Below are 13,581 nucleotides of genomic sequence, written 5' to 3'. Positions count from 1 at the left end.
TTCACCAGTGTTTCCTCTGCAACACACTAGATCGATAAAACCAGACCCCTTTAGATAGGACAAATTGGGTTTGTTTGTTTGTTTGTTTTTTCAAATTTGAATGTTCCAAGACATAAAACAAATGCTAATATAGAAAATAAAGGCTGACAGTGCAAATATTTAACAGACATAAGCTTGTAAACATTCAAGTCATTATCAATGAAAAACACTGCATGTGGTTGTTTTAATTTGATCTTTCTGGTAAAGCAACAATTTCACTTTGGAAAGTCAGGCAATGTGGAACACATGTCATTCCAAGGAATAATTATAGTACCTCACTTGGTTTGGAAGAGGAATTCTGGAAATTTCCAGGCATTACGGCAGAGCTCAGGATGTGTGTTCATTTCACAGCCATATGGTTGGCATCATTAACCACTCCCAAAGTATTCATGTTGGTTTCCCAGGCAGACCTCCGCCACTTGTAATTCTTAGAAAATGTAGACACACACACACACACACACACACACACACACACACACACACACACACACGCACACACACGGCAGCTCTTTATGTGATTACATGCTGTTTCTCCATTCAAAGAGCCTGGGGTATTAAATTAGAGCAGATTGCTTCATTCGCCAGTGTTCGACTTTGCCATCAAACAATGTTTTGCAGCCTTAACTGTGAAATTAATGACAAAAATGAGTCAGACTCTCAAGAAGACACACCCCACCCTTTGCTTATTTTTTCCATATTTGTCCTTTTGCGTGATTTAAATCTGAGAGAACAAGATCAAATGAATGCAGACTAAAGAAAAAGAAGAATCAATAGTAGACGCATAAAAGAACTCTTTTACCAGTGTCATTCGACACATTCAAACTGTTTGCCTTATTACACGTGCATTATTATTATTGTTAATTTTACCCTTGCTTTCTGGTTAATTTTTTTTTTTTTCCTGGACCTTTTCTAAATTGCTCCTAGCTTCGCTGTTCCTCTGCCACACCGCTCTCACTCTGAAGCACTAATCTGCTCTCTCTAGGCATGACTAATAAGAAGAATATGAGCAATAATCTGCAGCTTTGTGCATGTTTGTGTGTGTTCTTTCTTCAAGCTTCTGTATAACCGTCAGAACAGAGGAGAGCTGTTGATCAGCATGAGCGTGACTTCTATTAATGAAACGAGGGACTTGTTCCCAGACTCTCAAAGCATTTAACATCTAAATATGACATCTTATTTCAGATGGTAGCACTGAGAGCTTTTTGTTTTCACATGTACTTATTTTTTTAATGACACTTACTTGACATTAAAAGCTAGTATTATTATCATATTCAGTTTTTACTGGGTACACTCTGTGCCTCTCTATGAGTGACTTTTTGTCTAATAGTGCATACACTAATGTGTAGACAAAATCACAGTGAGGTACATGTCCTTGCACATGTGGGCATTTATATGTACGTACGTGTGTGTAGTATTAGTTACACACTGTTTTGTTTAGCATTTACACATTAGTGTTGGCCAGTAATTTGCTCCATTATCTGAAACCCATGTTTGAGTTGAAGGCACATGTGGAAGAGCTTTAGAGGGAAACGGTGATTTAACTACTTTAAGATGTCAGTGGTGCCCAAACACACACAGTTGAGTTGAAAGGAAATATGCTTTCAGCAAACTCAGGGCACTTAAATAGATCTTCAATGTTGGACTTTTGGAAAGTAGGTACATTTTGAATGAAGGAATTTGGTGTCTGCTTTTTTGATTGGTTTGATACATTGGGTTTTATCTGAACTGAAATTGTATACGATAACAATACATATCTGCATTGTTGACAGTGTGGCAAACTTTCAACCTCTTCAGAAAATGGTTACGCACAGTGTTGTGTCCTTCACTTGTGGATCACATCACACTGAGACACAGAGGATGCAGTTTGGTTTCTTCCTTCCAGAGTCATCACAGTGGGTCATGTGCTTGGTAAAGGTTTTACACCGGATCCTCACACAGACTCTGGGCCTGGAGCCTCGGTGGGAGCTTGGGTTTTTTTAAAGATGTCCTTCATTTGTCCAAACGATGTCCATCCTGAGGCAAAACGCCTTTTTGCTTCGTTTGTTTTGTCAGTGTCTTGGCATCTGACTTCTTGACCGAGGTCGACATATTTGTCCACTGTTTGGAGAGACATGTTGCCTACTTTCACCTCCTGATGTGTTGCTTGAGAGTTAAACATGACCTGAGTTTTCTTCTTGTTCATTTTCAGCCCCATTTGTAAGCCTTCTTGGTTCAGTTGGTGTAGCATTTCTTGCAGTTCTTCTGAAGTGTCACTCACAAGTACGGTGTCGTCTGCAAAATGTGTATGGCTAAAGTATTCTCCGTCTATGACAATTACTTAGTTGTCCCACTCTAAGTACCTGAATATGCCTTCCAAACGTGCTGTGAACAGTTTTGGCGTGATGGCGTCACCTTGAGCTCAATAGGAGATCTCAGAATAAGTGTAAATATTGTACATTCAATACTGGATTTGACTCATCTGCACCTTTGAAATGTTTTTCCAGTCTATGTTCAATGAGCCGAGCATGTACACTCTGTGTTTTTTGAATGACAATGTCTTAAGGACCTTCATAAAGACATAATTTATGGTAGCTCTCTTCTGATGGATACCCAATGAAGTGCTGATGAGTATATTTATATCCCATTTACTCATATGTTTATGCATCTCCTCATAATTTTCTCCATTGAATTTTACTTATGCTCCTGACTCTGTATGTTCTTACCTTTATTACCTGCTATACATTTCCGTGACTATAAAGATACACGTGTTAATTGTACAGTAGGTACCACAATATCAAATTCCTAATCTGTAAAGAGATGCTTGGCAATAAAAACCCACATTGGATTGAGATTTTGCTAACAATGAATGTGCCAACAGTTTTTATTTGCTTTGAAAATATGTGTACGTGTGCATGCATGCAAGAGGAAGTGCAGACAAAACCACAAAGACTCTGCCACTTAAAAGCCCATTATTCCTGCACAGCTTGGATCGTCAGCCCACTCTCAAAGTTAATTTGTCCCGTTTTCGTTTTTCATGAATGTTCAGTAAACTAAATACAATCTTACCACTTTGGTCAAGTCAACCTTCACGTGATAGTTTCAATCTGATGTGTGAGTTGTTGTTTTTTGGGTTTTTTTCATGTTCACACCCTCAGGTTGAAAAAGACTCTGTCCAACATCGAGCCATTGTTTGTGTAAGTGTGTGTGTCAGCCTCCCGTCTCCATTGTGATCGTGGTCAGTCCATCAAAGCCCAGAGAGGGTATTGGCGAGGTATTCGGTCCACTGTCTGCCTCACACTTCCTTTGTTTGTGTGTGTGTTTGTATGAGTTCTGCTCCAAGCTGCTGTCTCCTTGCACTTCCTCCTGGCCATTGTGTCTCTGGGAGCAGCATATGCTCTCTCACTCACTCACTCACTCGCTCTCTCTCTCTCTTGCTCTCTCTCTCTCTCTCTCTCTCTCTCTCTCTCCCCTTCTTCTCTTTCTCTCTGTAATCACTGTCTTATTGGGCTGATCTCCAAGACTATGGATGAGCTATTTCTGGAGATTCCTGTTATGAAAAGATTATCCACCACCCCACCTCCACCCTACGCCTGTCTGCCTCTTTCTCACACACACACACACACACACACACACACACACACACACACACCAGTGAACCTCGTTATCGCAACCTTCATCAGTGACTGGCAGAGGACACACACTTGTCACTGGAGGCATTAAGATTCAAATTTCAAGGTTACTAGCAGTTGCATAGCTCAAAAGTGGCGGTACACTTCAAAATTGCCATTAAGTATTTAGAAAAATTACGAAGTGGAAGAGTAGGTAGTACAGAAACTCTGTTTTAATGATTTATATCCCTCACATGGGTCGATGAAATGTATCTTTATGGCTGCATTATCTGTATTTTAGCTCACAAAGATCAGTGAGAGTAAATCGGCCTACAGTGTAAATACTTTATTCCATCTTTACCTCTTTACTACAGAAGTACTGCAATGACCTCTACAGACCAGGATTTGGTTATCTCTGTTGGGACTCTTTGTTGACGCGGCCCCGGGTGTTTGTGCGTGTGTTGGATGGACACATCCGTTCCCTGACCCTCACTTGGCCCCACTGTGTGGGGTTAGAAATAGCAGAAGAGATCATAAGCCCCAAGGTTAGCCCACAAGTGGGGGTGGATGTTTCACTTCTATCCTGCATATTATTTCTCAGATTGGGTGTTTATGTTCTCTATTTTCATTCCTACCATCATTGTATCTTTTTCTGTACCTGTCTTTATTATGATAAACCTTTTAAAGGTTATTCTTGGGGTTTCTCCTCCTGTTCGTTGTGTTTTGTCTTCCAGCCGCTCCCTGTCTCAGGGTCAGAGGTGACACTGTAAACTTTACAACCTACAACAGTAGCTTCACCAAACACTCCAGCACCAACAAGTTGAAAGATGTTTCATAAGAAAATCAAAAGTCTGTGCTTTGTTTTTACACCTGGGCCTTTTTGTATCGACACAGAAGTAATAATTTACACTCATGAGAGACAGGAGTATAATGTATTATGAAACAGGAAGACAATCCACAGACACTTCCATGCCTTGAAGGTACGTTTCTTTATTTTCATTCCTGTCTGAGCAACAGTGTCATGTAATGCTGGATATAATCCATTGTGTCTGTCTGCTAAAACACCAATGCATCTCTTCATTTCCTTTATTTGGTCCAAAGCCCTTATTATAGTTGTTCTCATTTGATCTGCATCTGAATCATAAGCCAAACAAGCATTTGTCTCTGCTGAGCTTTTGATGAATGAAAATTGTAGACACTCCAAAGAGAGACACTCATTTGCCTCTGAGCAACTGGCAGCAGCGGCAGTCTGCAGCTCCTCTAATCTCTCACACGTTACCACACACATTCATCAACAGTCACTGCCATTATTGCGTATTTATCACCACTAAACAAGTTGAGAGGGTGAACCCCCCCCCCCCCCCCCCCCCCCCCCCCCCACACACACACACACACACACACCTCTAGTTTTTGACCCGTCTTAGAGTAGTGTAACTTTGTGCTGGAGTTTGTGGCGCAGCCTCTGGGTGGTCGGGTTTTGCGGCTGGGGGATTTGGCCTTGTTTGGTAATCTCCCTTCATCTCTTCTTCCTCCCTTTGCATTCCCCCTCTCCCTCTCTCTATCATTCCCCAATCTCTCTCACTATTTTCCTCACACACACACCAACAGTCTATAATTATCTTTCCTCTGCATTTCACGTTACAGGTAGAAATCACAGGAGATTTTCTTTAGTTGATGAACTCATACAGATTTTCCATTGGAGAAACTCTTTTGGACACCCGTGGCACAACATAGTGCTCGTCAGACTCCATATTTGTTACAACTTATGATGTCGTAGGCCTGGACCCTCAGGTTTTGAGTGATAGCCAAAATATATGTACTACAAAGGACTGAAAAAGACTGGATTTGTTGTAACATCAGTTCAGATTTGATATTGGCCTTAATTGTGACCCCTTTTTAGAGTTTCCCCATGCTTGTATGTTTACAGTTGTTTGGCTAGTGATCAGTTAATTGTTTGGGCTGTTATAATAATAATAATAATAATAATAATAACCTCCATGGACCACAATATGTATTTATTATTTATTCTGTTTGAACAATTGTACATTCTTGGCTTGAGAGCATTTCTGAGTGAATTTGCCTGTTCTCCTGTTCTCCCTGTACATGGGTTTTCATTGAGTTCGCAAATGTTCCTGTCATAGTTCAAAAACATGTGCTTGACTTTGATAAGTGACTCAAATTTGCCTCACTGGTGTGGGTGTGTGTAATTATCTGTCTCCTTGTGTTTACCCTGGTGACATGTCTATTGGGAACTCTGCCTTCACCCACAGTCATCTGGGATCAGCTCCAGCTCCCCGTGATCCTGAGTTAAATAGGTGGCATAGAAGATTAGATCACAAGATTGAAAAAGACTATTAAAGGCTATTTTGTCGGGTTTTACTAATGGACTTTCTGGGACTCAAAACAAGTTATGAGCTGTTTTCAGTCGTGGGCTCTTAAAACATGTCACCAATTCAAAATTTATAAGCAATTTGTGTATTTTTGTGGAAAATAATCATTTTCATATGTTTTATAGAGTGCCTGAAGTCTGTAAAACCAGACAAAAATGTTAAAAACTTGATTTAAATTTCCTTTTAGAAGTGAATGCTTTCATTTCTGGGACCGAGATGTTTAGGTTAATGAAGGTTTTCAACAAAATGATCCACAGATTATTCAATAAATATCTTTTTTTTTTTTACATAATGGGTATGTTTTTGATGGCCTGGGGCCTCTGGTATACTGTCTTTAATAGCTGGCAGAATCTCTTCAGGGTGAATCACTTGTGACTCCACTGTCAGCTGGGACCGGAGCAGCAGCCAACAGCAGACAGTATACTCCGCCAGGATTTTCTGCATCATCCTTTCCCCCTTCTTACTGCCCAAATTTTGGAGTACGCCTATTTCTCTGCCATATGACTTGTCTAGCTTTCCCCTTCTCTGTGCCCATAGTGTTGCCATGGTAATAACAAGGATCAGACTGACATCCGAGAGGAGATCTTGGAAAACTTTGGATGAAAAGTCCAGAAAGATGAGGATATGGGGCTGATGAGGATAAGACGTGAACAATAAGTTCATAGAAGTGGCCAAGCAGACTCACCACTGCCCTGCCTCCAGGACTCCACGTGTTGTGGCTGCAGTGGTCTGAGCGTGGTGTACGTGCGCCAGGCGCCCAGTGGACGTGAGACGGACAGAGGCGTGACAATGGGGCCTACCTGCGACAGTCGTCTTTTCACGGCACCACTTGCGCTTTTCAGACTTTAATCTAGCGTCACAATAGAGGGTCTCACAGTTGTCTCCACTGGTTTTCTAATGATATGCAAACACGGTGCCAGCCCTGCGAGTCAAGTGCTCCCTAACAGGGGAGTGGCTCAGCGGGGTTATCCCGGAGAACAAAGTCAATCACTTTTAATAGCTAAAGTATATTAAAAAGTTGTGTTCATAAAATTGTTTTGTTTTGTTTTTTTGCACCAGTCATTTCAATTGTAGATCGGCAACACGTTGTAGCTGAAGATGTTACGCGTCAGGTTTTATTTACCGCGCGTAAGTGCGCTTTGGCACGTAAATCAACTCGCCACAATAAACAAACAAAAACTTCTCACCTTTACATTATGAACTGTTGAGAGTGGTTTTAGTTTGGGTTGGGGGTTTTTTTCTGAGCGTACGTGTACGTCTCTGGCTCCTTATCAGATGGGGAGCAGTGGTGCGGCTGGGGGTGGAGCCAGGGCAGACTAGTTGCCCATTCCTAAAGCTTGAATCACTCAACTCTCCATTCACATTCCTGCTCAGGACGCATCATTCAGCCGCTCGCCGTGCTGGAGGGACTTCAAATCCTGGATTCCTCTTTGTCGCAGCTAAAGAATTAAACGAAACGATGGATTTGTTGTCTTGCGCAAGACTTAGAGGACACTTACAGCCGGCTGTGTAGTTTTTCAGAGTTTTACTTTCCAGTGGATTTATCATGCGGACTTCGTCCTGAACTGGAGCGGAGCTGACCGGACAGTCGCAGCCTGCCAAGGCGCAGCCGGGACTTTTGGTTTTATGGTGACGCCGGTCGCTGACTTACAAATATGATATTAACACGTAAGTGAACTGTGCTTAAGTGTCTGGAAAGTATATATGTATTGTTCTTTTCTGTACATATCAAAGTGCGTTCATACATTCAAGCGGTTTCCTGTACATCCAAGTGATACAACGCTCACTGTTTCGGGTAAGTTTATTACATCGTGGTTATTTCATGATCTCTATTTGATTGTAAGGTGCTTAGCCTAGGCAGGGCTTTTCTCCTGAAGCTCGACATAACTTGAAGTCGTCTTGGAGCCACACCGCTGCGGGCTGTCAGATAAGAAATCCTCCGCCTGTCGCCTGACTGCGTCCCCAACTCACTGAATCACCCCGGGTTCTGTTTACTGATAACTCAAGTTACATCTTTTGGGGTTTTCCTTCTCATGTAAAGGTAATCTTCAATCAGAGCACTGCTTTTTACGCAGGGAGCCCGGGGAGGTTTCGAGCAGACCGAGCGAAACACTTTGCCGGGTTCTGCCCGGATTAAACAAAAAGTTTGAACCGAGTTGGGAAACAGGGTCGCGAACAGGAATGTTCAGCTTGAATCGACTTCAGTGTATTTGGAGATTATCCTATGGTATAGTACCAGTCCGCGACACATCTGCCATCTCTGCGCCTCCGGTTAGTTCAACTCCCTGCGCCTTTTGCCTGCCTGGCTGTCGACCTTTGAGGGGGGATTCAGAGGACGTGTTGCGGCAGACTGAAGTTCTTGTCTTCAGTTTTGTGTTTTGGAGACTTAAGTTGATGTGTGAGCTTCAGCCCCTTTGTCTGAACCGTTTTGATCGTTTGTTCCAGCACATGGTTCCTTATCAGCCACCTCAGGTCTGGAGCAGATATGAGCAGCACAGTGAGATTCAGTTGAGCCATAAAGCAGATGCACAGAGCCATGGACGTGCTTAAAGATTAAAGACACCCACACACACTCAGCAAAGATGATACAAAGTCAATGGAGACTATGTACACACCACAGACCTGATTGTATCCCCCCCCCCCCCCCCCCCCCCAAAAAAAAACCACGCTCCCTATACACACTTACTCCCTCATGTATTACACTGGCATTGTGAATGAATAATCCTCCCATGATAATCTAAGGAACTGACTTTTTTCTTATGCTCTATATTCTATCATTTCTGTTCTGCCTGAGATGGTTTGACGGTTTGTTGAGTATTTGGAGCCTTAATGTGAGAGGAGCAAGTAAAGGAAACACATTTCATCTCCACTCTTTGTGAAACAGGAAGTGAACTGAGGCCTTATCTGAAAGATTTACATCCAGCTATTTCTTTTCTTTTTTTTTTTGGTGTGTCCTGTAAGAAGACACACACATGTTCATTTTTACTCTCACCTTCCCGGTACTGGAGATACTGGCCTGTCTAGGGTTATGTTAATAGATTTTTTTCAGAGTGGGGGTTTGTGGGGGGGTCCTGGCAGGTAAGCTGTCATCTGGCTGTAGAAAGCTTCTCAGAGTCTTTCAATGTGCCTGGTCATCTGATCCAGGCCAAGAGCCCTCCGTGTGAGCATAAATCTGTCATCATGGGTGCACAGGGGCCTTTGGGGTTAGCGCTGTGGTGATCCATCTGGACCAGCTATGTGTTTGCATCTGTGTGTGTCGGTGGAATCATGCCTGCATGCTTACGCCAGCTGGTAGTAGATAGCGGGTAAGGACCCTGTAGTAACTTCATTATTCTTTTGTGAGTGTGCGTGTGTGTCAACAAGGCATGGCTTGAGGCTGGCCAGATGGTGATATTCCTGGCACCGTATCACTTAGCTAACAGCCAGACTTTCTCAGTGAAGCACAGCTGTCATGGCAGGGCAGTCACAAAACATGATACCCATCAGGGATTTAAAAAAAAAAAAAAAAAAAATCTGTTGTCACCCATCTTTGCATTCCAGCAGTGGTGCACAATAATTATTTTGTATTTGTCACGCTGAAAAAAGCTGTTATTTAAAGTTTATCTGAGTTATTTCATACCCACACAAGTTGAGGATTAAATTTAGGCTGTTCACACAAGACTTTCAATCACATATAAAGATATTCTGCAAGTTCATGAACACATCAGGGGTTTGTCCTTGTCACTGCCGAGGTGAAGGACACAGACCGGCAGGCCATTCAGGCTCCTTTGCTTGTTGTAGATTGCTGCTGAGACACTCAGTCTGGCCTGGTTTATCACATCAACTGTCTGGACCCACTTTGCAGCTCCTTCAGAACGACCCACTCAGACCAGGAGCTGATAAGAACCTTGTGACTGCCTTTTGGGTTCTTTTACAGTTAGCACTTCGAGACCCATCAATGATGGGGGTAATTCCAGATAAGCTGCCTCAGTTCACAACAGTTTGCTTGTGAGGCATTCTTCACAATCTGCCAACTTCAAAGACCCAGAGTCAAAGATATCTGTATGCAGGCTCTTGACCTCCAGTTTGCTACAGCAGAGCAGCCTTTGAGGTGGGGAGCTGCATCCTTTGTTTGCGAGCTGCTGAGAAACTCCCACTGGAGTTGAGCATTCAGGCTCGGCCCTGGCCAGACCCCTCTGACTCCTGCGATGTAAGGAAACCGTGGCCGGCAATTGTGAGAATTTCCTGCCACCGGAAGGGAGAGGAGAGAAGTGGCAAGCAGAGTTGAAAAAAGCAAAGACAGCAGAGGCGAGGAGGGTGAGAGCAGGCCAAAGGAAAGCAAAGAAAATACCATGATGGATAATTTTAGAAGTTGGGAGCAGCGGTGGATGAAGTTTTATTTTGACTCACTGTTCACAGTTTGTGAATTGGTCATATATTAGCAGAAAAAAGCAAAACGTGTGTGTGTGTGTGTGTGTGTGTGTGTGTGTGTGTGTGTGTGTGTGTGTGTGTGTGTGTGTGTGTGTGTGTGTGTGTGTGTGTGTGTGTGTGTGTGTGTGTGTGTGTGTGTGTGTGTGTGTGTGTGTGTGAGTGTGAGTGAGTGAAACACTTTCTGCTTTTTTTCCCCTAACAGTAAGTGCATCTCAAAATGGTTTTCTGTCTTTTGATGGATTGACCAGACATACTGTGACACAAAACTCTTTTTTTTTTCATATGAGTTTTCTTAATTCTTGTCCGCAGAGCAATATGCTTTTGTGTACATGTTTGCGTAACAGTTCCATAATGTTAATGTTGTCCTGATGAGATCCATTCAGTTAGTCACATACCCACTGCCTCCATCTGACAGGCGTGTTTGAGACATCCAGCGTGGCTCCATCAGCACCACCACAGCAGCTCCAGTCTGTTTTAAACTCATGAATCCCCCCAAGTGCTTGTTTATCTTTTTGTCTGTGGCCATGTCAGCCATACATTAACCAGTTCATGGTTTGGCTTCAATTCTGGCAGGGCATGTATTTTCTGTCCGTTTGTTGACTTGGCCTGACTTGGCTCTGCATTTCTTATCTTACCTGTACTTGAGCCAACGAGGCACATGTTACGCAAGTCCTGTAGTCTTCCAGTCATTATCGACGTGAGGTAACTAATTCCTTTAACGAAGGTTGCCACAGTGATTGACTATTGTTGCCACTCCTTTTAAATTCTAAGCATGTGGTGTAATATATTGGTCCAGGGTGGCTTTGTAGCTGTCTTTAACCATGCGGACGTTTGGTAAGTACACACAATCACCGGAGCCCATGTTTGTCTTGGCTGGCTCCCCATCCATTATCTGGCCAGGAACAAATGAAGGCAGGGCCCAACAGCCAAGTGGTCGGTGGCCACTGCAGCGCCGCTCGGCTCTCTTCCTGTGACGGAAGCAGGAAGGGGAAGTGAGGTAGTTCTTTGGCGAGGGTTCGTGAACTGGGGTCGACAGTGAATGAAGAAAAAAAATTAAATACCCCTTTGAATTTAATATTATGGAAGCAAACAGAAATTGGGAGGGGAGTTGTTGGATGACAATTTTATGATCGAATTGCTGGGATTTCCTTGTAAATTCCTTTAGTGTATTTGTTGAGCCATTTTTTAAAAATATATATATTTCCAGATGAAAATGAATGTGTGTGCTGCTCTATTGTTGGGTTGTTTGTGTCAGACGCCGATGTCCACTTCCTGCTGCCAAACAAAAGGCCGAAAAATATATTTGCTTCACCCTGCGAATGTGGTGCCATGACAAATATTATTCAGTTTGAGCCATCTGCGTGGTGAATCTTCTTGTCATTATTTTGTTTCCTCGGCACACAAAGTTCACAATATGTCACTGTTAAAGAGATTTGACACACATTTCTAACCCAATGGGGTGTGTCACTGGAAAGCCCCCCACCAAAGGCACTATTGGATCCCTCAGCTCTTTGCTGGGCTTTGGGGGTGGAAAGCTAACCATGTGTTTGTATGTCTGATTTGCATTTCAATAGCTGTACTGTCTTCTGAGTGGTTTGTCTTTAAACATGAGGTTGGTCTTCGCAAACCAATAGATTTTCCTGGGCAGGCACACTCGCACCGATGCTCACAAAAGCACAAGAATATGTAGACCCTTCTAGGATTCACTCTCAAGAATCTTGATTTAATTACCCCTTGGTTTCTCCTTTAAACCAATTTCACTAGATTCCAAAGATGGTGGACTAAACGATCACACTCCAACAAATTCCAGAAATATGCCGTTTTTACATCCATGGGAAAGGCAAAGATCGTTTGGTGAAATAATATAAAACATTGTTGTTAATGCAGCGCTTGACACGTCTCCGCATGGTGCTGTCATCAGGCTGCTTCACGAGACGTCGACCCCTGCAGATTGGTCGGGGGAGGAACTGTTGTTGTCGTGCTGTTTCTTGTTGGCTGGGTTGTTGGTGGTACATACGTGCAGGTTTATTGTGTAGCCATCTACTTTAACCTCTGTCTGCCTGATAGGAAGGACACATCAGCGCTCTACTGTACTTGAAAGTGATGCAGTTTACTGTGTTTTGACATAATTTACTAAAAATCCATCTCCCTATTATCCTCAAAGATTAAGACTCTTTTTGGATGAAGGCTGATCTCTTTTGGTTCTGAGCTTGCAGAGAATAACTGTTTGGGTGATTTAGCTTTGTAATGAGGCGAGGCTGCTGAACTACGATTTAGAGACAAAGAAGAAATATATAAAACGTGTCATCTCTTCTCTAGTGGTTTGCACGTGATGCGCAATATGGCCTCAGGATTTAACATGAAATCATATTCTGAAAAGTAGAAATCATAACGTTGGCTTGTAATAGAAAGTTCTGTCCGCCCGCTCCTGATTTAAGATGTCACCCACAATTTTTTGAATTTCACATTTCTGTTCGCAGTAATTGTACTGTCACTTTCATCCAGTCTACCAGTGTGTCTTCCTGCCTTTGTCCTGCTGGTCGTGTTTACAAGTATTTCTCAAGGTTGTGCTACATTTGTACTTGCTGTCATTCCACTACAGAGGACATTGTAAAGTCAGCTCTTTTGAGGCCTTGAGACGTGTTTCTGTCTCCGGCTGCAGGGGGAAATGGGGAAAGGGCAACCATTTGGCACATGTCATCTAAAAGCCTTTCGCAGATAATTGGGAGACTGGCCCGTGGCTCCGCTGACACAATGTGAACCTTAACTTAAGTCATAGCACTTAGCATTACAAGTCCAAATGTCACACCTCATTTTCAAAGTGGCTTATTGTGACGTGCTGTGGTCGACCGTGTTGGTGACATGCCGGACAGATCTGTGACCAAACAAAGAACGATGCACTACCTGACTGAGGAGTTTTTTTTGCTTTGCTCTAGCTTTTGAAGCATGTGGGAGTAGAGTGACTGTGAGACGTCTAATAAGGTCAAGGAGTTCACATTTGATAAGCAGCGAGCAGTGGAGGAGTTCTAAGTTCCAGGAGTTTCTCTCCTTAAAAGATATTTTGGCTTAAATTATGTTTCAATCCCCCTTTTCATTCTCTTCACGTGGTATGGTATGACAAACTGTTGCTGTACTTCATTTACTCAAATAGTTTA

At 42.9% G+C, this 13,581-nt stretch overlaps 1 protein-coding gene across 3 annotated transcripts in view; it reads left to right on the top strand.

Annotated features, from left to right (window-relative positions):
- dlc1 (DLC1 Rho GTPase activating protein) overlaps positions 1 to 13,581 on the top strand; it is a 78,486-nt gene that overhangs the window by 49,613 nt on the left and 15,292 nt on the right. The window contains exon 1 of one of the 3 annotated variants that reach the window (XM_080463400.1): positions 7,361 to 7,684. The exons of the other annotated variants lie outside the window; for them this stretch is intronic. Within the exon in view, the coding sequence (XP_080319526.1) occupies positions 7,672 to 7,684 (13 nt within the window). The 5' untranslated portion in view covers positions 7,361 to 7,671. Of the gene's footprint in view, positions 1 to 7,360; positions 7,685 to 13,581 lie in introns of those variants that run through there. 3 annotated transcript variants of the gene reach the window in all.

Source organism: Lipophrys pholis (genome assembly GCF_963383615.2).
Source record: "Lipophrys pholis genome assembly, chromosome: 5".
In the NCBI taxonomy this organism is placed as follows: domain Eukaryota; kingdom Metazoa; phylum Chordata; class Actinopteri; order Blenniiformes; family Blenniidae; genus Lipophrys; species Lipophrys pholis.
The sequence above is the reverse complement of the archived record's forward strand: the minus strand, read 5'-3'. Positions and strand labels throughout refer to the sequence as shown.